The sequence below is a fragment of the Gigantopelta aegis genome, chromosome 7, assembly GCF_016097555.1.
Source record: "Gigantopelta aegis isolate Gae_Host chromosome 7, Gae_host_genome, whole genome shotgun sequence".
Classification (NCBI taxonomy): domain Eukaryota; kingdom Metazoa; phylum Mollusca; class Gastropoda; order Neomphalida; family Peltospiridae; genus Gigantopelta; species Gigantopelta aegis.
This window is the reverse complement of record NC_054705.1, coordinates 16,730,497-16,752,983: the sequence shown is the minus strand read 5'-3', so window position 1 is coordinate 16,752,983 and position 22,487 is coordinate 16,730,497. Positions and strand designations below refer to the sequence as shown.

General features: G+C 39.0%; 2 protein-coding genes across 2 annotated transcripts; one reads left to right on the top strand and one right to left on the bottom strand.

The window, feature by feature from the left end:
• Positions 1-6,341: 6,341 nt before the first annotated feature.
• Positions 6,342-7,374, bottom strand: LOC121377938. Its single transcript, XM_041506033.1, has 2 exons — positions 7,349-7,374; positions 6,342-7,029 (listed from the first exon to the last, which is right to left on the bottom strand). Exons 1-2 carry the CDS (start codon positions 7,372-7,374, stop codon positions 6,342-6,344), a joined length of 714 nt encoding a protein of 237 aa, XP_041361967.1.
• A 721-nt stretch (positions 7,375-8,095) lies between these two features.
• On the top strand, positions 8,096-20,559 carry LOC121377243 (leucine-rich repeat protein SHOC-2-like). The gene is made up of 2 exons (XM_041505155.1): positions 8,096-8,319; positions 17,813-20,559. Exon 2 carries the CDS (start codon positions 17,822-17,824, stop codon positions 20,186-20,188), a length of 2,367 nt encoding a protein of 788 aa, XP_041361089.1. The 5' UTR covers positions 8,096-8,319; positions 17,813-17,821; the 3' UTR covers positions 20,189-20,559.
• The last annotated feature ends 1,928 nt before the right edge of the window (positions 20,560-22,487 follow it).

Sequence of the window (22,487 nt, the reverse complement as noted above, 5' to 3'; positions counted from 1 at the left end):
TAGTAGAAATGTTTGGTTTATATACACCATCCCACAGACAGGATAGTACATACCACGGCCTTTGATATACCAGTCGTAAAGTCAGTGAAGTCAAAATTAACTTGAGAGTTTTTCTTTGATTGTGCTTGTGTCTGTGTTTTCTCTATCTTTTTCTAATGGCACTGATTTCCGTTAATTATACTTAGTACATTAAATATGTTATATAGAGAGGTATAAAATATAAAGTTATTCATGCATGCATGCACAAAAAAATCTGAAGAAAAAACCCAAACCCAACACCTAACATAAAGCATATGAACCATAAAAAGTACTTAAATATAATCAACAGAATAATCATAAAACAAAATGTTATCAGTGTGCAATGTACTGTTTATATTAACTTGTTTTCCACTGCATATATGTGGGGAAATACAGAACTGTATCAAACATCATCCTTAGAAATTTAACGGAATCATTTATTAAATATAAGTCTCAGACTGGGATCCGAACCCAGTACCTACCAGCCTGTTGTCTATAGCTGAACTGAAATAATTAAATGTTCACTCTCAACAAAGTCTCTTGGGTGCAAGAAATTTTTGTTAAAAGAAAAAAAAAAAATGAAAACAATCTTTCATAACTAATACTGTCATTAAAATCGGTAAACTTACCTCGGCATTGCGTCTTTTCTGGAAAAAAGGACCTAGGGCGGCGAATCGGCATCTCTACCGAATTTTCAACAAACTCCCTGTTGGTAAATACAGTCGGGACAGCAGTGCCTTTTAACGAGATTTTTGCATTGCTGTATCCCATCTTAGCCATTTCAACCGGGTCCCGAGCGAAAGCATCCTTTTCGAAATGTGCCGAACACAACCGACTTGTACATTTTGGTGTCCATCCCTTCTCACCTCTCTGACACCGATGGATCCAAATGTTCCTTCTAGAATCACCTTCCGGCGGAAATCTAAAAAAGCTGATTCCTGATCCCTTTCTTGATTGGTTTTGACATCCCCATGCCACACAATAAACCATATTATAAAGGATAATTCTGTAATTTAACTCAGTATTGTTCGAAGAAAGCACGCTTTTGTAATGGCAAACAATAGGCTATTGAATAGCGGTTCACGGTTGGACAGCGTCTCTGACGTCATCACGGAAATTGCCGATCTTTGCCGGTAAAATATGCATATTTCCCAACGATGTCAGAATTACGAATTGTACTGCTTTTAAGTAGTGAAATAATTTTTATATATTTTGTAAATTATTTTTTTAGTTATATTTGGCATCATATATTTACACAATTACAATATTTAGACGCTGTTCACAAATCCTTTAAAGGCGCTAATGTCAAAGTTGCAATGATGGCGGTTCTTTCCAAAAATATTTGTTAAGTTTTGCTTTGAAACAAAGTTTATACCTTTAGCTATATTGTTATAAAAATTACAACCAAATAATTCCATTTACTAGTATAAACAACATTATTTCTGAGAAGGTGCCACACACATTAATTAGTGACGTCATAGTTTTATGCGTACACATTCAAAACACCAAAATTTACCCAGAATGCTTTGCAACTGACAAAAGAAACGAAGATGGTGGCCAGGCTACATTTAGTTACAAATTATTCGGGAAACCCCTCTTGTTGTACAAAGTAAAGTTTGTTTTATTTAACGACACCACTAGAGCACATTGATTTTTTATCTTATCACCGGCTATTGGACGTCAAACATATGGCATTCTGACACTGGTTTTAGAGGAAACCCGCTGTCGCCACATAGGCTACTCTTTAACGACAGGCAGCAAGGGATCTTTTATTTGCGCTTCCCACAGGCAAGATAGCACAAACCATGGCCTTTGTTGAACCAGTTATTGATCACTGGTCGGTGCAAGTGGTTTACACCTACCCATTGAACCTTGCGGAGAACTCACTCAGGGTTTGGAGTCATATCTGGATTAAAAAGCCCATGCCTCGACTGGGATCCGAACCCAGTACCTACCTGTAGACCGATGGCCTAACCACGACGCCACCGAGGCCGTACAGTGCAAGACATAAACATATTTATTTTATAGTTTATTATGGAAAGATTATGCGTGGGTTCGATTACTTTGTAATGATTTATTACAAATAAATGAAACAAATAACAAAATATTGTAGGACCTTTAAAACGGGTTTTTAAAAAGAGCATCCCCATTGTTTGCCATATTATTAAGGGAAATTGTAAAGGGGCGAGAAACATTTGTTTTGTTTTTAAATTGGGGAGAGGACGGTCGAGGATTCGATCCCCGCACCTTCCCTGCACACACGCGCCTGGGTAACACATATTATTTTATTATTAACTGTTAACGTTACACCTGGACTTGATTAGAAACATTATTAGTAAACCAGCATTTATTTCTTGTTAGTTAAAGGCGCAGATCCTTGTTTAAACCCGTAAAAAATGGACACTAAGTTTAGTTAATTTACAAACCTGTAACTCATTTGGATAAAGTTACAACAGAGTGAAAGAAGAGTCTGTGACGTTAAAATAGAAAATATACTTTAAAATAGACTAGAACTCGAATCAATAAACCGCAACTTCTCAGACGCACGTGCGTTTTAAAAAAAATAATAAAAATGCATTTTTTGGTACTACAAACACCAGGATGACCAGACACATTTCGGTTCCACGGAAATGGATAATCTAAAGAATAAAATATAAGTAATGTTTATTTCAGTGATCATAAACGGTTTTAATAGTGAGCAGTATTCTGTAGTGTTTAAAAACTAGGGTCTGTCCTGTTAACATGTTTACCCGTTTATACATGTATACCTTTAAGACAACCTGTAGTCTAACGATATATTCATTCTACTTATGGGAAACCTTGTATATTTTCACAAATTGTACCCCGTTAATTTGTATATGTGTTTATGTTGTAAAATGTTTTCCACAAAACAAACATATTACACATTACGTATAGCTTTGTGACAGCGTTACAAAGCCAACATAAAGAAAGACTCAAAAAATTAAAATAATAAATGAAACAAGCATTATGAGAGTACTGCTAGATAGATAGATAGCTAGTTTAACGTGTTCATATACCACTAGAGTTTCGAGTACGCCCATCCAGAGTCCGACCTCCGATAAGATCGATGGCCTGACTCGGGATGGGGACGGGGGGAAGTACTGCTAAAGCAATACATGTTCCCTGCCTGGCTCAATAGATTTTCTATCACCTAAGTTTAAGGGACATAACTCTGTCAGAAATGGGTAATTCGCAATAGAAGTCAAACTTGATCGGTCATCGTACATGTACATAAAGCTATAGACACAATTTTATATCAATATCTCAAGGAATTGTGAAAAAAAGTCCGGAAAACTATATGTGGAACAGACGGATAAACAGACGGACAGATCAAAAAGAGACACAAATAAGACACCAAAAATAAATAAATAAAAATAAAAATAAAATAAAATAAAGCTATACACAAAATTTCAGGTTAATATCTCGAGGCATTCTAAAACAAAAAGTCCGTAAAACTACTACAGTATATGTGGGACGGACGGACGGACGGACGGACGGATAGACAGAAAAGACAGACGGACGGAAACGAAACCTATAGTCCCCCCCCCCCCCCCCCCCCGGTTAGAATGGCAGGCGACTAAAAGAAGGAAGAAAAACATTGTTAAGTGAATTACAAGACCATAATTATTATGCTATTTTGGGTGGGTTGCTTTTTTTTTTAGTATATAATAAATATATACATGTATATCAATACTTAAATTATTTTTCATTATTGTGTTGTGATAATTAATGGAGATGATGATATTGGTGGTGGTGATAATTATTATTAGTATCATCGTAATTATTATTGTTATTATTATTATTATTATTATTATTGTTATTATTATTATTATTATTATTATTATTATTATTATTATTATCTCTTTTATTTACCTTTTCGTAAATAAAATTTGTACGAAAGTAATCTTCGTGTTCTTGTAATTAAATCAATGCAGTTAAAGTTTGTTTTCTTTAACGACACCACTAGAGCACATTGATTTATTGGTCACAGGCTATTGGATGTTAAAACATTTGCTAACATTTACTGACATAGTCTTAGAGAAGAAACCCTCTACATGTTTCGATTAGTAGAAAGGTATGTTTTATATACACCATCCCACAGACAGGATAGTACGTACCACGGCCTTTGATATACCAGTCGTAAAGTCAGTGAAGTCAGAATCGTCAAAATTAATGTTCTAAGACATTTTCTTTTCTCCGCAGTAAGGAGCGGGACGTAGCCCAGTGGTAAAGCGTTCGCTTCATGCGCGGTCGGTCTAGGATCGATCCTCGTCGGTGGACCCATTGGGCTATTTCTTGTTGGAGCCAGTGCACCACGATTTGTATATTAAAGGCCGTGGTATGTGCTATCGTGTATGTGGGATGGTGCATATAATAATAATAATGATAATAATAATAATAATAATAATAATAATAATGATAATAATAATTATTAGTATTAGTATTATTATTATTATTATTATTATTATTTTCATCAGGTCTTTTATTTACTTTTTCTTACATTTTTTACAAAAGTAATCTTCGTGTTCTTGTAATTAAAGTTATTGAAAGGTTTGTTTGTTTAACGACACCACTAGAGCACATTGATTTATTAATCATCAGCTTCTGGATGTTAAACATTTGGTAATTTTGACATATTATAGTATTTAAACAAAACAAACGTCTTCTGTTTGTTTTTGTTTTTTTTTCAGTTACGCTCATTAGTGCAAAAAATCTACATATGACTCATCTCTTGTCATTTAAATGGAGAGTGAACTCAAACATGAGCCTTATGTGTTGGAAAGATGTATACCCGGACCACCAACATATACTGACACTTTAACAAATGAAAAACACGTAATGTTAGAGTTTAAAAAAAAAAACCCACGTGATTATTCCTGCTAATTGGGATCAGCCATTTTCTTTTGTTTTCGATGCGTCCGGTACACTAGCTTGGGACGAAGTAACGTCAGCTCCTACCAACTCCTGTATGCACAGTGTAAACAAAAGCATTAATTTACGACAAGGCGCTTTCCTATGATGAACCTGCCTTGTAAAACAACATAAATGACGTGATAATATAATAAATTATTTAACTAAATATATTTCAAGTTGCATTAACGTAACGAAATGGGGGTTATATTATTTTTGTCTGTTAAGTAATCCATAAGGGAAAATGTACACTATTAGGCCTATTGGAGCAAAAACAACCACCCACGATATCCAAGCGATAATAATATTATTCGTTTCCTTCGGACTATGTAATTGACAAGTTCTTTGATTTTAGATGGGAAAATATACTTAATCAATAGTTTTACGGAACTATTTACAGTAATAAACCAAGTCCATTACCATTTTAGGGTCGACAAGTTATTATACAATACCGGTATGTGTTTTGGTGTCTAGACAGCGGTAATTAAATGGCTGGTTACCTGTCAAATATACACCTGCCAATCAGTATTCACAGGCACGGGCAATTAACCGAAGAGTCCAATTAACTAAGAAAAAACCACGTGTATCATATGAGTACATAGGCTAATGCATGGACAAAGCATGGTACAACTATTTCGACTTGTTGTGTAGCCACTTTGACAATTGGTGGCTTATTCTGTATTGAAAAAATAATATATACTTATTGCTGGCTTACTGGGATGGATATTATTACAAGACATTGCAATGCATGCCTATTTTTATCATCCCTCAACCCCCCCCCCCCCCCCCCCCCCCCCCGGTTTCTCTAGTTCTGAGACTCATTCCTGACGTTACGCGTTAAGTATTACGTAACCACCGGCTCGCCAGAGAACGTATTCACTGGAATGGAACAAAAGGGTTGCGCCCGTTATATATAAGAGGGTCACATATAACCGGTTTATTAATTAAATATAATAATATACTTGTTGATATTAAGCAATAATGTGCATTATATATCGTTGAATATACATACCAGTCCAAAAGCCTTGCTTACTCGTTCGATAATCAGTGGAAGCTCATTACCACAAGCAGTTGGACTCAAAAATTAAAGTTTTTGTTTAACGACACCATTGGAGCACATTGATTTATTAATCATCGGCTATTGGATGTCAAACTTTTGGTAATGTGACAGTCTTAGAAAGAAAACCAGCTCCATTTTCCTTCTCTTCAGTTCAACTTATTTTCGTGCTTATATCCAATTAAGGTTCAATCACGCTGTCCCGGGCACAAGCCGCAGCTATCTGTTGCTCGTATATCATAATTCCAAAATCATTTCTCACCAGGATGTCAAGAGTTATAGTGTCTATAACTTCATTTCTCACCAGGATGTCAAGGGTTATAGTCTCTCCAACTTAATTTCTCACCAGGATGTCAAGAGTTATAGTGTCTCCAACTTCATTTCTCACCAGGATGTCAAGGGTTATAATGTCTCCAACTTCATTTCTCACCAGGATGTCAAAGGTTATAGTGTCTCCAACTTCATTTCTCACCAGGATGTCAAGGGTTATAATGTCTCCAACTTCATTTCTCACCAGGATGTCAAGAGTTATAGTGTCTCCAACTTCATTTCTCACCAGGATGTCAAGGGTTATAATGTCTCCAACTTCATTTCTCACCAGGATGTCAAAGGTTATAGTGTCTCCAACTTCATTTCTCACCAGGATGTCAAAGGTTATTGTGTCTCCAACTTCATTTCTCACCAGACTGTCAAGGGTTATAGTGTCCCCAACTTCATTTCTCACCAGGCTGTCAAAGGTTATAGTGTCTCCAACTTCATTTCTCACCAGGATGTCAAGGGTTATAGTGTCTCCAACTTCATTTCTCACCAGGCTGCCAAGGGTTAAAGTGTCTCCAACTTCATTTCTCACCAGGCTGTCAAGGGTTATAGTGTCTCCAACTTCATTTCTCACCAGGCTGTCAAGGGTTATAGTGTCTCTAACTTCATTTCTCACCAGGCTGTCAAGGGTTATAGTGTCTCTAACTTCATTTCTCACCAGGATGTCAAGGATTATAGTGTCTCCAACATCATTTCTCACCAGGCTGTCAAAGATGGTGTTGCAAGAATTTACAACGGTGGAATCGAAATGGGGCGAGTGAATCCATCCAACTGGCTGTGTTGTCTTCGTTCCAACCAGTGCAACGCAACCGGTCAAAATCCGTGGTATGTGCTTTCTTGCCTGTGGGAAAGGACCTATAAAAGATCCCTCGCTGTGGTTTTCCTCTTATGACAAGACGTCAGAGTTGCCAAATGTTTGACATCCAATAGGCGATGATTAATTAATCAATGTGCTCTAGTGGTGTTGTTAAACAAAACAAAAACATCATATTTCTAGTTGAATTCTTGCTACTGCAGAGTTACGTCGTGTAGAAGACAAAATTGTCCATGATACAATAACTGTATAAAAGTAAGTAACAAATTTAATTTAGTTTAACCACACCACTAGAGCACATTGATTTATTAATCATCGGCTATTGGATGTCAAACATTTGGTAACTACATGCTTCCATTAGTAGCAATGGATCTTTTATATGACCATCCCACAGATAGGATAGTAGATACCACGGCCCTTGATATACCAGTCAAGTGCTGGAATGAGAAGAGTAAAAAAGTCAAAATAATTTCTATTATGCTCATAATAGTAACCGGGGTAAGGAAGCAATGTTTTCTGTAACGACGCACTTTACACATTTTAATTAAGGTTATATCGCGTCAGACATACAGTTAAAGAAAGTTAATAAGAAAGAAAACCCGCTCCCACCACACCATGGACTATACTTTTCGATTATTACCATAATATTTTTTATATGGCAGGACAGGACAGTACATACCGCGGTCTTTGCACACCGACAGCGATAGATCTTAGATCGATCGCGCATCAGGCGAGTGCTTTACCACGTGGGGAGGCCATATATCCCGCGTCTAACTGAAGGAGTTAAAATTATGTGCACTCTATATGCTAATGACTAGGGAGGACACATTCTGGGGGACTGCATATTAAACGTTACACCGGTTCCCTCCAGTTCACAAACCACTGGCTTAACGGCTAGCTCGAGCGAGACCGATACTTCCTGCCAACCCACGGTTACTAGCGACGCACGCTAACCAGCGATGTCGACACACGACAATGTGGAGAATAGGTTGCCATTAAAAATCACTTGGCTGCTTGAAAGCTGAAAGGAAAAAACTAAAACAACAAAACCAAACAAAGAAAAGAACGTACAGGAAAAAATATATACAATAAAACTTGGAGTTCTGTCTGATGAACAACGGAAAATAAGAACAAGACTTATTCGTACGCTTATTGGAAATATCGGAAATCCATCATTTAGGTGAGTTATTATTTATCTTGTGAGTTATACTTTATAGTTGTTAGCGTGTCGTGTAATAAGATTATTTGCTATTGCAAAATAAGTATAGTACTAGTTTTTAATACTCGTGTGTGTTAATTATTATAATAATTTTAGAATATAAGCAAACTTTATGTTTTGTGAATCCCTAAGTAAGTGTATATGCATTTTTTAAATATAAGATATTGCGAAGTTATCTATATTTATTTGTGATAGGTTAAAGAAACAACTGTCAAATAAAATTTTATTTCGTGTTATCGTAGCTTAGGATACAAATTAATAGTGCAGTTTATGTATTGTTCATGATTTAGAACACTCGCGTTCAAAGTCAAGACCAAAAGGAAGAAAACATATTTAAGAACTTTACTTGAAACCAGGATATAAAACAATAATATGCATTATATATTATAATTATAATTATATCAAACAATAATATGCATTATATATTATAATTATAATTACAACAGATCTAGACGTTTATCTCACCGTAACTAATTTCATAAAATCTGAAAGGTCTACAAGTATATAATATCTGTACAATGTTAATGTTTCAAATCAGCATTACATTTTAATCTTTTGAAGGATATTCCGCCAACTGTTCATATCAAGTTTCCAGCTTTTTGGCGATTACATTTTCGTATTAATTATAATTTCTGTCTTAGAATATTAGTACCTCTATATTTAATGTATTTCCTAATGTTAGCTTAAAGAGTAGTTATTGTAATAAAAACACATTACAGTTGAATTAGTCAGCAGACATAACATAAAGGAAGACCTCTTCATATAGTTTACATTACAAGACATTACATGTATAGCAGATCTACACATACATGTTTAAACAATCAGGAAGACAAGGGTGAGAGTGAGAGAAAGAGAGAGAGAGACAAAGAGAGAGAGAGACAGACAGACAGACATACAGAGAGAGAGAGACAGAGAGAGACACACACACACACAGAGAGAGAGAGAGAGAGAGAGAGTGAGAGACAGAAAGACATATGAGTGACATATGAAGAGAGAGAGAGACAGAAAGACAGAGTGACATATATGGAGAGAGAGAGAGAGAGAGAGAGAGAGAGAGAGAGAGAGAGAGAGAGAGAGAGAGAGAGAAGAGAGAGAGAGAGAGAGGGAGGGAACATACAGAGAGAGAGAGAGAGAGAGAGAGAGAGAGAGAGAGAGAGAGAGAGAGAGAGAGAGAGTATATTCAATATTACTGGACAATATAGATTTCAAGCATTGCTTGACAAAGATAATAATGACTGACTGAAAATAATCACAGAAAAAATCTATATCTTTTCAATCGTAACATATATTCATATACAAGACATTGTGTTAATAATGCTAATGGTTAGGTGCTAGCTTTGTATGGTTCTGTGTGAGCAATAATTCCATTATATCAGTCTATTCACACTGCTCCTGTATACAACGTGTGCTAGCTAACATGAAAACGTTACCCTTAATAAACCTCACCAGCACTGTATTGCATATTACTGCCAGTTGTTAGCGCTAATCTCTCAATCCATACCGAACAGACATAATTTTAATCATATGCCTTTAGCATATCAATACGTACGCGTGTTGCCATAGCACGCACCTCTTTGACGGTGTCTGTTTTCTCACGAGCGTTGTAAGTATCCGTCACATGAATAAGTTCATCAATCAAATGGAGTGATAGATTAATTACAGGTTTATTGATTACCGTGACTGCTTAAGCTGTTTGGTATAGGTTTGGTATTATAGAGCCAGTTCATGTAAATCAATCAAAATGTATTTACTGATTTATTAAAATATTTTTAATGATTATTGCAGTTTATGCACTGCAGTGTTTATGAAAGATACAGAAGGGAGAACATAGATTTAACTAAAAGACAGAGGGAGAGAGAGAGAGAGAGAGAGAGAGAGAGAGAGAGAGAGAGAGAGAGAGAGAGAGAGAGAGAGAGCGAGTCTCTCTCTCTCTCTCTCTCTCTCCCCTCCCCTTCTCCTCTCTCTGTCTTTCTCTGTCTGTCTGTCTGTCTATCTTTCTCTGTCTGTCTGTCTGTCTCTCTGTCTCTCTCTCTCTCTCTCTCTCTCTCTCTTTTTCTCTGTGTGTCTCCCTCTATGTCTGTATATATCTGTATTTCTCTCTAATTGTCTGACTGTATATATTTATATATATATATATATATATATATATATATATACATACACATATATCCCTCTCTCTATCTTTCATTCTCACTTTGCCCTCCACATGCATCGATATAATCAAATGTTAGCTACAGTTTCTTCTAGTGTCACAATGACCAAATGTTTCACACCCAACACCATACGATTAATAAATCATTGTGACCTAGTGGTGTCGTTATTCGTTAAACAAAACAAACTTTAAACTTTTTTTAATAGAGTGTGTTACCACCAAACGATTCAGACTTAATCCCGAGTACTTATCAGTTCACAATCGAACTCGCGCACACGTAAACACACGGCAGACGACAGTTTCGTATTTCTGTCCTAAGTCAGTTAAGCGTGTCTGCTTCTATACTCGAAGGGTTTTGTGGTCGGCTGCTTTTTACCTTGAACAAATAAATGTTATTCAAAACACAATATCGTGTGATTCATATGCGAAATGAATAGCTCGGCACTACTGGAGTTCATAATGCATTATGATAATGAACTGTATGTCGTGAATAAACGTGTTTGCATATAGTCAAAATCCTTTATGGTAGAATAACTGACCGGGTCATAAATATAATCGGACTGTTCGTACCCAGGTAGCGCTTTGGATTACTTAACTTAACTTAATAAGGAAGAAAGGAAATGTTTTATTTAACGGCGCACTCATCACATTGTATTTACGGTTATATGGAAAGAAAGAAAGAAATGTTTTATTTAACGGCGCACTCATCACATTGTATTTACTGTTATATGGAAAGAAAGAAAGAAATGTTTTATTTAAGGGCGCACTCATCACATTGTATTTACAGTTATATGGAAAGAAAGAAAGAAATGTTTTATTTAACGGCGCACTCATCACATTGTATTTACGGTTATATGGAAAGAAAGAAAGAAATGTTTTATTTAACGGCGCACTCATCACATTGTATTTACAGTTATATGGAAAGAAAGAAAGAAATGTTTTATTTAACGGCGCACTCATCACATTGTATTTAGTTATATGGAAAGAAAGAAAGAAATGTTTTATTTAAGGGCGCACTCATCACATTGTATTTACAGTTATATGGAAAGAAAGAAAGGAAATGTTTTATTTAAGGGCGCACTCATCACATTGTATTTACAGTTATATGGAAAGAAAGAAGAAAATGTTTTATTTAAGGGCGCACTCATCACATTGTATTTACGGTTATATGGAAAGAAAGAAAGAAAGAAATGTTTTATTTAAGGGCGCACTCATCACATTGTATTTACAGTTATATGGAAAGAAAGAAAGGAAATGTTTTATTTAAGGGCGCACTCATCACATTGTATTTACGGTTATATGGAAAGAAAGAAGGAAATGTTTTATTTAACGGCGCACTCATCACATTGTATTTACGGTTATATGGAAAGAAAGAAAGAAATGTTTTATTTAACGGCGCACTCATCACATTGTATTTACGGTTATATGGAAAGAAAGAAAGAAATATTTTATTTAAGGGCGCACTCATCACATTGTATTTACGGTTATATGGAAAGAAAGAAAGAAATGTTTTATTTAACGGTGCACTCATCACATTGTATTTACAGTTATATGGAAAGAAAGAAGATTTTTTTTATTTAAGGGCGCACTCATCACATTGTATTTACGGTTATATGGAAAGAAAGAAAGATATTTTTTATTTAACGGTGCACTCATCACATTGTATTTACGGTTATATGGCGTCAGACACATGGTTAAGGACCACACAGATATTGAGAGAGGAAACCCGCTGTCGCCACTTCATGTGCTACTCTTTTCGATTAGAAGCAGGGGATCTTTTACATGCACCATCCCATAGACAGGATAGCACATACCTCGACCTTTGATATACCAGTCGTAGTGCACTGGCTGAAACGAGAAATAGCCTAATGGGCCCACCGACGGGAATCGATCCCTGACCGACCGCGCATCAAGCGAGCGCTTTATCACTGGGCTACATCCCGCCCTATACGTCGTAACGACTTATAGTTATCTATGATATAAGTCGACATAACTGATATATTACTTTGTTACATGCATATAATATTATGTCGGTGTTTATTTTAGGTATGTAATACAAATGTTTTTATTTATTATATATAATATAATATCTATAAGCTGTAAACAAATTAAAGGCATAAAGATCCTGAAGTTCAAATTGTTTATAACGGTATCCCCTTTCATCATCATTATCATCATAATCTTCTTCTTCTTCTTCCTCTCTCTTTCTCTCTCTCTCTCTCTCTCTCTCTCTCTCTCTCTCTCTCTCTCTCTCTCTCTCTCTCTCTCTCTCTCTCTCTGTCTCTCTCTGTCCTGCGATAGGAAACCAGCTGTCGCCACTTCATGGGCTACTCTTTTTGATTAGCAGCAAGGATCTTTTATATACACCATCTCACAGACAGGGGAGTACATACCACGGGCTTTGTTACACCAGTCGTGGTGCACTGGCTGGAACGAGAAATAGCTGAATGGGCCCACCGACGGGGATCGATCCCACCCATGACTCGAAAGCTAACTGTGGCTAGTGTGGGACGTAGGCTGGGGTATTTGAACGACCTCCCATTCCCACCCCACCCCACACCTTTGTCGGTGGACCCATTGGGCTATATCTCGTTCTAGCCAGTGCACCAAGTTATTTTTTTTTCGTTTAAAGGCACCACTAGTCTGTGGGACAGTGCATATAAAAGATCCCTTGCTGCATTAAGAAAATGTAGCGAGTTTCCACTACTGACTACAAGTCAGAATTATCAAATGTTTGACATGCAATAGCCGATGATTAATATACCAATGTGCTCTAGTCGTGTCGTTAAACAAATCAAACTTTACGTAGTCATCAGAGGAAACCGTCTACATTTTTCCTAATGCAGCAAGGGATATTTTATATGCACCAGTCCCACATAATGGATAGCATACAATACGTGGAGCACTGGCTGGAACGATAAATAGCCCAATGGGCCAACCGACGGGTATCGATCCCAAACCGACCGCGCATCAAGCGAGCAGTATTACCACTGGGCTACGTTCCGCCCCTGCCAGTGTACCACGACTGGTATATCAAAGGCCGTGGTATGTGCTATCCTGTTTGTAGGATCATGCATATAATAGATCCCTTGCTATAGTGGGTTTCTTCCGAAGACGACGTGTCATAATTATCAAATATTTCACATCCATCTTTATATACCGGCCTCGGTGACGTCGTGGTTAGGCCATCGGTCTACAGGCTGGTAGGTACTGGGTTCGGATCCCAGTCGAGGCATGTGATTTTTAATCCAGATACCGACTCCAAACCCTGAGTGAGTGCTGCGCAAGGCTCAATGGGTAGATGTAAGTCACTTGCACCGACCAGTGATCCATAACTTCTTCAACAAAGGCCATGGTTTGTACTATCCTGCCTGTGGGGAGCGCAAATAAAAGATCCCTTGCTGCTAATCGGAAAGAGTAGCCCATGAAGTGGCGACAGCGGGTTTCCTCTCAAAATCTGTGTGGTCCTTAACCATATGTCCGACGCCATATAACCGTAAATAAAATGTGTTGAGTGCGTCGTTAAATAAAACATTTCTTTCTTCTTCTTTTTTCTATCTTTATATCTACTGGTACTAGTATCTAATAACGGAAATGTTATTGTATTCATGCCAACGCGAGTTGCTTCCCTTGCGTCATCTCCATTCGCGATCCTTTAATTAGTTTTATATCTACTACAGCAGCAAGAACTACAATAATGAATGAATGAATGAATGAATGGACGAACGGATGAATGAATGAATGAATGAATGAATTAATTAATTAATTAACGAACGAACTGATTAATGAATGCATGAATAAACTAATTAATGTTTAACAACACGCTAGAACAGTAGAAAAAGTAGATGCCTCTCTCTCGCTCTCTCTTACTCTCTTTGTTTCTCTCTCGCTCTCTCTCTTGCTCTGTCTGTCTCTATCCCTCCCTCTCTCTGTCTCTCTCTCTCTCTCTCTCTCTCTCTCTCTCTCTCTCTCTCTCTCTCTCTCTCTCTCTCTCTCTCTCTCTCTCTCTCTCCCAAACATCAAGACTGTCTAGGTGACTGTCGACTTACTTCCTGACCTTTCAGTTAATCCATCCAGAGACCCATCCATCCATCCATCTATCAGTCCATCCGTTATTTCGTTCATCCATCCCTACTTCCAAACATGCACCCATCCTTTCTTCCAACCATCCATTCTTGATTTTTTCTTTCCATCCTGGCGCAGGATGTAGCTCAGTCAGTATTGAAGGATCGAATCGCCTTAGTGGACCCATTCTCTGATTGGGGTTTCTCCGTCTCAGCCAGTGCACCACGACTGGTATATCAAAGGCCATGGCATATACTATCCTGTCTTTGGCAAAGTGCACATAAAAGATCCCTTGCTACTAACGGAAAAATGTACCGGGTTTCCACTCTAAGAATATATGAAAAACATTACCAAATAGTTGACTACCAATAGCCAATGCTTAATAAATCAATGTGCTCTAGTGGTTTCGTTAAAGAAAACAAACTAACGTTTTGCTACTTTTTTGCATTAGCGGCAAAAGATAATTTTTATGCACTTTTCCATAGGTAAAACTTTTTTATATACCAGTAGTTGGGCAATGGTATGCGCTGTCCTGTCTTTGGGGAAAGTGCACATAAAAGATCCCTTGCTACTAATTAATGTCAAAATGTAGTGGGTTTCCTCTCTAAGACTGTGTCAGAATTAATGTCAAAATAAAGTGGGTTTCCTCTCTAAGACTGTGTCAGAATTAATGTCAAAATAAAGTGGGTTTCCTCTCTAAGACTGTGTCAGAATTAATGTCAAAATAAAGTGGGTTTCCTCTCTAAGACCGTGTGTCAGAATTAATGTCAAAATGTAGTGGGTTTCCTCTCAAAGACTGTGTGTCAGAATTAATGTCAAAATGTAGTGGGGTTTTTCTCTCTAAGACTGTGTCAGAATTTCCAAATGTTTGACATTCAAAAGCTGCTGATTATTAAATCAATGAAGTGTCGTTAATTAAGACACTTTTTCTTCTTCTTTCCAACAATCCATCCTTCCTTCCTTCCTTTGAGTAATTTATCCACCCACTAATCCATCAATCCATCAATCCATCCATCCAGCCGTCTAATATCTATTGATCAATCACGAAGAACTCATTCATTCGTCGAGCCATGAAATTTTTTTTCTTCTTATTACAATACAATACTCCAAACAATCACACCATATACCAGCGACAAAAATTCACATTAGTGTACCTTATCTTTTCATCAGCATATACCGGCCTCGGTGGCGCAGTGGTTAAGCCATCGGTCTCCAAGCTGGTAGGTACTGGTTTCGGATCCCAGTCGAGGCATGGGATTTTTAATCCAGATACCGACTCCAAACCCAGAGTGAATGCTCCGCAAGGCTCAATGGGTAGGTGTAAACCACTTACACCGACCAGTGATCCGTAACTGGTTCAACAAAGGTCATGGTTTGTGCTATCCTGCCTGTGGGAAGCGCAAATAAAAGATCACTTGCTGCCTATCGTAAAAGAGTAGCCTATGTGGCGACAGCGGGTATCCTCTAAAAAACCCAATGTCAGAATGACCATATGTTTGACATCCAATAGCCGATGATAAGATAACAAAAATCAATGTGTTCTAGTGGCGTCGTTAAATAAAACAAACTTTACTTTTTTCACCCGTTGGTGCGAACACCATGCGTTATTTTTGGTTGCATATGGTTGTTAACACATGTACGTGTGTTAACAATTTCAAGACATACGACTGGCTGCTCCTAGTTGATGACCAGGTCACCAATGTCATACAACCAATGAAAACCTACACGATGGAAATCGATTAGACTGTGACGTATAGTTAAGCTAACATTCACGTGTCTGTGACGCGTAAGTCAGCTACAAGTGCAACGGATGTAAATAACTTTTAGTCGAAAAAGATGCTAAAATTTGCTTAAAACCTGGTTTTTGAGGATATGTAAGAACTAGAATAATAAATTCGTGTCCGTTAGATATCATTTATCTCACAACTCGTTGTTTAACAGCGTATCAAACTCGCTTTCTCTCGTTAGATACATTTAAAAATCACTCGTTGTGAGATAAATGGTATCTAACGACCACTCATGTCTTATTCTCTATTTTATCAATAAAGTTCGTGGCAATACGTGCCGTTCGTCATTCTGAACACGGGGGCGGAACGTAGCCCGGTGGTAAAAGCGTTCGCTTGATGCGCGGTCGGTGTAGGATCGATCCCCGTCGGTGGACCCATTGGCCTATTTCTCGTCCCAGCCAGTGCTCCACAACTGGGGTGTAACAAAGGCCGTGGTATGTACTATCCTGTCTGTGGGATGGTGCATGTAAAAGACCCCTTGCTGCTAATCGAAAAGAGTAGCCCATGAAGTGGCGACAGAGGGTTTCCTCTCTCAATAGCTGTGTGGTCCTTAACCATATGTCTGACGCCATATAATCGTAAATAAAATGTGTTGAGTGCGTCGTTAAATAAAACACTTCCTTCCTTCATTATGAACGCATTTAGATCCGGCATACTCATGTCCCAAGGGCGGGACTTAGATCAGTCGGTTAAGCGCTCGTCTGAGGTGCTCGCGTTGCAGGATCAAACCACCTCGGTGGATCCATCCAACTGATTGTTTTTTTTTTATCTCGTTCTAGCCAGTGCACCACGACTGGTATATTAAAGGACATGATATGTGCTACCATGTCTGTGTCATTGTGCATATAACATATCCCATGCTACGAATGGAAAAATAAAAGCAGCTTTCCTCTCAAACTACCAAATGTTTGAAATCCAATAGCTGATGATTAATAAATCAATGTGTTGTAGTAGTCTCGTTAAACAAAACAAGCTTTAACTTTAAAGGGACATTCCCGAGTTTGCTGCATTGTAAGATGTTTCCGACTAAGAAAATATTTCTACAGTTAAACTTACATATTAAATATGTTTTCTTGTTTAGAATATTTGTCAGAAGCCAAAATTGGCAAAAAAAAAATTTTTAGGAAACAAAATGAAATTGAACCTAATACAAATATGAGAACGATCAAAAACACGTTTAATATACAGCCACTAAAATTTTATGCAGAAAAAATATATTTGATATGCAATTACAATCGTTAAAAAGTCTCTGTTAGTCGATAACGATCTTAAAAGTTGCAGCCAGCTCAGGAATGTCCCTTTAAAAAGTCTCTGTTAGTCGATAACGATCTTAAAAATTGCAGCCAACTCAGGAATGTCCCTTTAACTAAGGCGAACGCTCTGTCGCCTGAAGTAGATCCTGTCCCTACATATTTCTAAAGTTTTTTAGTTTTTTTCTCTCTATTTTTAGCTCCACGTCATGAGCAAAGGGAAGAAAGACGAAGCGCCGCCGCCGTCGGTGGGACCCGGCAGCAAGATTATAGCACTGGCCCCGACCCTTCGAAAACTAATTCTCAGAGAAGAGAGTGACGTCATCCTCAATTTCTCCACGATGGGCATGAAACTGATCCCCCCGGAGATCTTCAGAAACGAGGAGATCATGATAAACGCGAAGCGATTTCAGGCAGAAAATAACCGGCTGAAGAAATTTCCAAAAAATATATCCGATTTCGGCAATCTAATATTGTTGGATGTGAGAAACAACCTTCTTTCTGCTCTGCCTGGCACAATATCCAAGATGAAATTCCTGGAAAAGATCGAAGCGTCGAATAACACTCTGAAAAGTCTACCCAACACAATTAACAAAGCACCGGTTCTGGCCTACGTCGATGTCTCCAACAACCGCATAAAATCCTTGCCAAAGACGATCAATAAATGTCCATCGTTGGTCCACCTCGATGTATCCAACAATCTAATAAAATCTCTCAAGAAGAATATATACGAGCTTGGTGCAACGGTTATTCTATCTCATAACAAACTGACGGAGCTCCCAGAGGCGACGATAAAATCTTCATCGCTAAAATCTCTGGATGTTTCGCACAATCAAATCGCCTATATCCCAGATAACATCAACAATGTGACGACACTAACCAGTTTGGACCTCTCCTTCAATGAACTACGTGAGTTACCGAGTGAGTTGGGCTTCCTCAAGTATCTACACACCCTGGACGTCTCTCACAACGAGATCGTTTCTTTTCCAGAAGAGATCTGCGCCCTCCAGTTCTGCTTGGTGACTTTTCTAGCGTCTGACAACAAAATCAAAACCTTACCGAAAGACGTAAGCAAGATGCATGTTCTAAAAACTTTAAACATAGCGAACAATGAAATAGAAATCCTTCCTCCGGATTTTCACAATATGAAATCTTTAACCAACCTTGACCTTTCCGGTAACAAGTTCACGTCTGCCGACAAGATAAGTCGTCTGCGAAACCTCGAAACGCTCTCCGTTGCTCGAAATGCTCTGACGACACTGCCCGATGAAATGGATCAGATGAAGTCGTTGGTGTCTATCGACATATCAGGAAACCACATCAAGGAACTGCCAAAGTCTCTGAACAGGATTACGACGTTGAAGACGATAATTGCGGCAGACAACAATCTGTCCGTGATTCCGGACACCCTGGGTGAGCATCAGCTGCTGACGTGCATCGACGTCGCACAGAACCGAGTGACTGGCTTCCCACAGGATCTGCGACGACTGAGGACGATAGAGACGCTGCGACTGGGACACAACCAACTGGCATCCTTGCCCAAGGTTCTGGAAACCCTGGAGTTCCTCACGGAGCTAGACGTCAGTGGCAACAACCTCACCGACATGATCTTACCGAGGACCATTACCTCGCTTAGCGTTGCCGGAAATCCTCTCTTCCTCCCGTCTCAGGATCCCAAGTCGTTACTGAACGCACTCGGCGAGAGAGAGTTCGCGAACAAAATTACATTCCTCGATATTTCCAGTATCCGACTGGACAAGGTTCCGCCGTCTGTCTGCAGCATGAAGATGCTGACGGTTCTCAAGATGGCGCACAACCAGCTGAAGAGGCTGCCGGACGATCTCTGTAAGCTGCGCATGCTCAGGGATCTGGACGTGAGCGACAACGAGCTGCTGACGATCCCCCAAGACATCCACTTTATGATGAACCTGCGACGCCTGGACGCGTCTCAGAACCGAATCGGCGAGTTCATCGACGGCCTCAAGTTCATGCACCAGCTGGAGGAGCTGAACCTGTCGTTCAACAACATCGACACTCTGCCCATCCACTTCGGCGAGCTGAACAAGCTGCTGCACCTGGACCTGTCCAACAACGAGCTGGCCCAGCTGCCGGAGGAGAACATTGACATCCTGGCGTCGCTGCTCACTCTGAACGTGTCCAAGAACCACATCAACGCCATCCCGGCAGACATGCCCTACCTCTACCGCATCAAGGTCCTCAACGCGGCTTCCAACGACCTGACCTCCATCCCGCACGACATCGCCAAGATGCAGTCTATGGAAGTCCTGAACTTGGCCGACAATCTGCTGGAATCCCTGCCGGAGGGAATCTGCAAGCTGCCGGCTCTCGTGGAACTGGACGTGTCCGACAACAAGATCCGAGGATTCCCGTCCAAGATGGACCAGCTGCGTGGACGCTGTAAAGTGAACATTGACAAGCAGTCGAGCTACAAGACGCGCGATCTAGAAGAAGGAGGGTTAGCCCCTGGGGAGGTGCAGACGGACAGTCCTGATGCCAGCCCCACCCCTTCCAGATCAAAAACGCCCACCACGAAGATGGAAGAGAATGATTACTGAACGCAGTCAAACCTGGTCACATGAACCATCTCAATCAAACAGACATCTGCCTAAGGAAACCAATGTTTTTTAGTGAGAATATTACGGTGGCCTCATTAAGGTCACCTAGCTATTCTCATTGAAATACATTGGTCTGTATTGGGAACTCGGCCATCTTTCGTTTGGTGGCGGTAGTCAAAGGGGCTAATGCAGTCATGTCATTAACCCAGCCACCTACCTTGCGAAGTCACGTTACTGATATCCCATATATAAAAATAGGACAAAGAAGGAGGGATAAAACGAGAGAGGGAGAGAGAGAGAGAGAGAGAGAGAGAGAGAGAGAGAGAGAGAGAGAGAGAGAGAGAGAGAGAGAGAGAGAGAGAGAGAGAGATGAGAGATTGATTACTTAGTCATCGGCTATTGGATATCAAACATTTAGTAATTCTGACACGTAGTCATCAGAGGAAACCCGCAGCAAGGGATCTTTTATATACGCTTTCACACAGACAGGAAAGCACACATACCACGGCCTTTGTTCAGTTGTGGTGAACTGGTTGGAACGAGAAAAATCTAAGACCTTTGATATAGGTCGGGAGCGGAAGCGGAACTCTTTTTACATGCTCATATGCCACTAAGGTTCCGAGCATGTCCGAATGCCGAATATTCCAAATAATGACGAAAAAGCCTATTTAGCTGATATATTAAACATGATTGTAACTTTAACACAAATATATTGTATTTTGGAAAACCAAGATTGTGTCTTTAAATCTGTTGACCCTAATTAGTTATTAGGTATGAATGAATGGATGGATTGATGGATGGATGGATGGATGGATGAATAAATAAATGTTTAACGACACTCCAGCACGAAAATTATTTATTAGGCAGTGTTAAATATGTTCGGCTATTTCAAAAACAAATTTACCATTATGTTCTAGAGTCTGCTTAAATTTTCAATTGCGTCACTATGTCCAATGCGTTTCTGGTCATTTTGTTTTTTAATAGTATAGCTGATTAAAGCGACTGACCCTAGTTTAAATATTTCCGGGTCATTTCTTATAAGCATCTCTTATATGAAATCATATGCGTACGAGACAGGGGGGCAGAGTTGAATAGTGTTGGAACAAATCCTCAAATTCGGGCAAACACGATGGAGAAATTCGAGAACAATTAGCTGGCTTGAACCCTTTTCAACCTATATGTTCATCATTCTACTCACAATTTTGGTTGTAATCCATGTAAAAATGCACAGTGATTCGTTTGCAACCCTATTCAGCTGTTTGGCAGCATGTCTGATACGAATCAATGTTGCATTCTGCCCATCTACAAACAAATGGGAAGGAAGGAAATGTTTTATTTAACGACGCACTCAACACATTTTATTTACGGTTATATGGTGTCAGATGGAAAGATGAAACCCGCTGTCGCCACTTCATAGGTTACTATTTTCGATTACCAGCAAGAAATCTTTTATATGCACCATCCCATAGACAGGATAGCACATACCACTGGGCTACGCCTCGCCCCCTTACAAAAATGGGAGCCCGTACGTCTATGTACGATATGACAGTCTCTTTAAACGTACCCTTTTTATTTACCTGAGCATGACTTTGTATTACTATGAGCTGATTAATCTTGTCCTGTCACCCCTCTTATACTCAACGAAATTAATTAAGAGACTATTTTCGGCAATTTCTTTATATATCGTACAAAGTATATTCGTTTTGTATTTTACAAAGCACTCGAAGCTTTCATCACTGGTTTAAATTTATTCCAACAACGTTTAAAAATCACCTGTGGTCATTTCATTTCAACTTGTCTTCGTGCTTATATCAATTAAGGTTCAAGCATGCAGTCATGGGCACATGTCTCAGCTATCTGGGCTGGCTGTCCAGGACAGTGGGTTAGTTGTTAGTGGTTAGTGAGAGAGAAGAGGGTGTAGTGGTCTTTTTTTTTCTTCTTCTTTTCTTTTTTTATTTTATTTAACGACATACTCAACACATTTTATTTACAGTTATATGGCGTCAGACATAGGGTTAAGGACCACACAGATATTGATAGAGGAAACCCGCTGTTGCCACTTCAATGGCTACTCTTTTCGATTAGCAGCAAGGGATCTTTTATATGCACCATCCTACAGATAGGATAGTACATACCACGGCCTTTGTTAGACCAGTTGTGGAGCACTGGCTGGAACGATAAATAGCCCAATGGGCCCACCGACGGGAATCGATCCCAGGAGTGGTCTTACACTTACCCACTGAGTCGTTAGAACTCGCTTTAAGTGAGAGCCGGGCTGCTATTATTTTGCCAAGTGTAG

What these genes read in the sequence shown, in the direction of transcription:
- LOC121377938 (XM_041506033.1), bottom strand. Translation starts at nt 7,374, where the DNA reads ATGGACAATTTTGTCTTCTACACGAC. An exon ending in AATTTTGTCTTCTACACGAC is followed by an intron (nt 7,030 to 7,348) that starts GTAACTCTGCAG and finishes CATCTTTGACAG; the next exon opens with CCTGGTGAGAAATGATGTTG.
- LOC121377243 (XM_041505155.1), top strand. Translation starts at nt 17,822, where the DNA reads ATGAGCAAAGGGAAGAAAGACGAAGCGCCGCCGCCGTCGGTGGGACCC.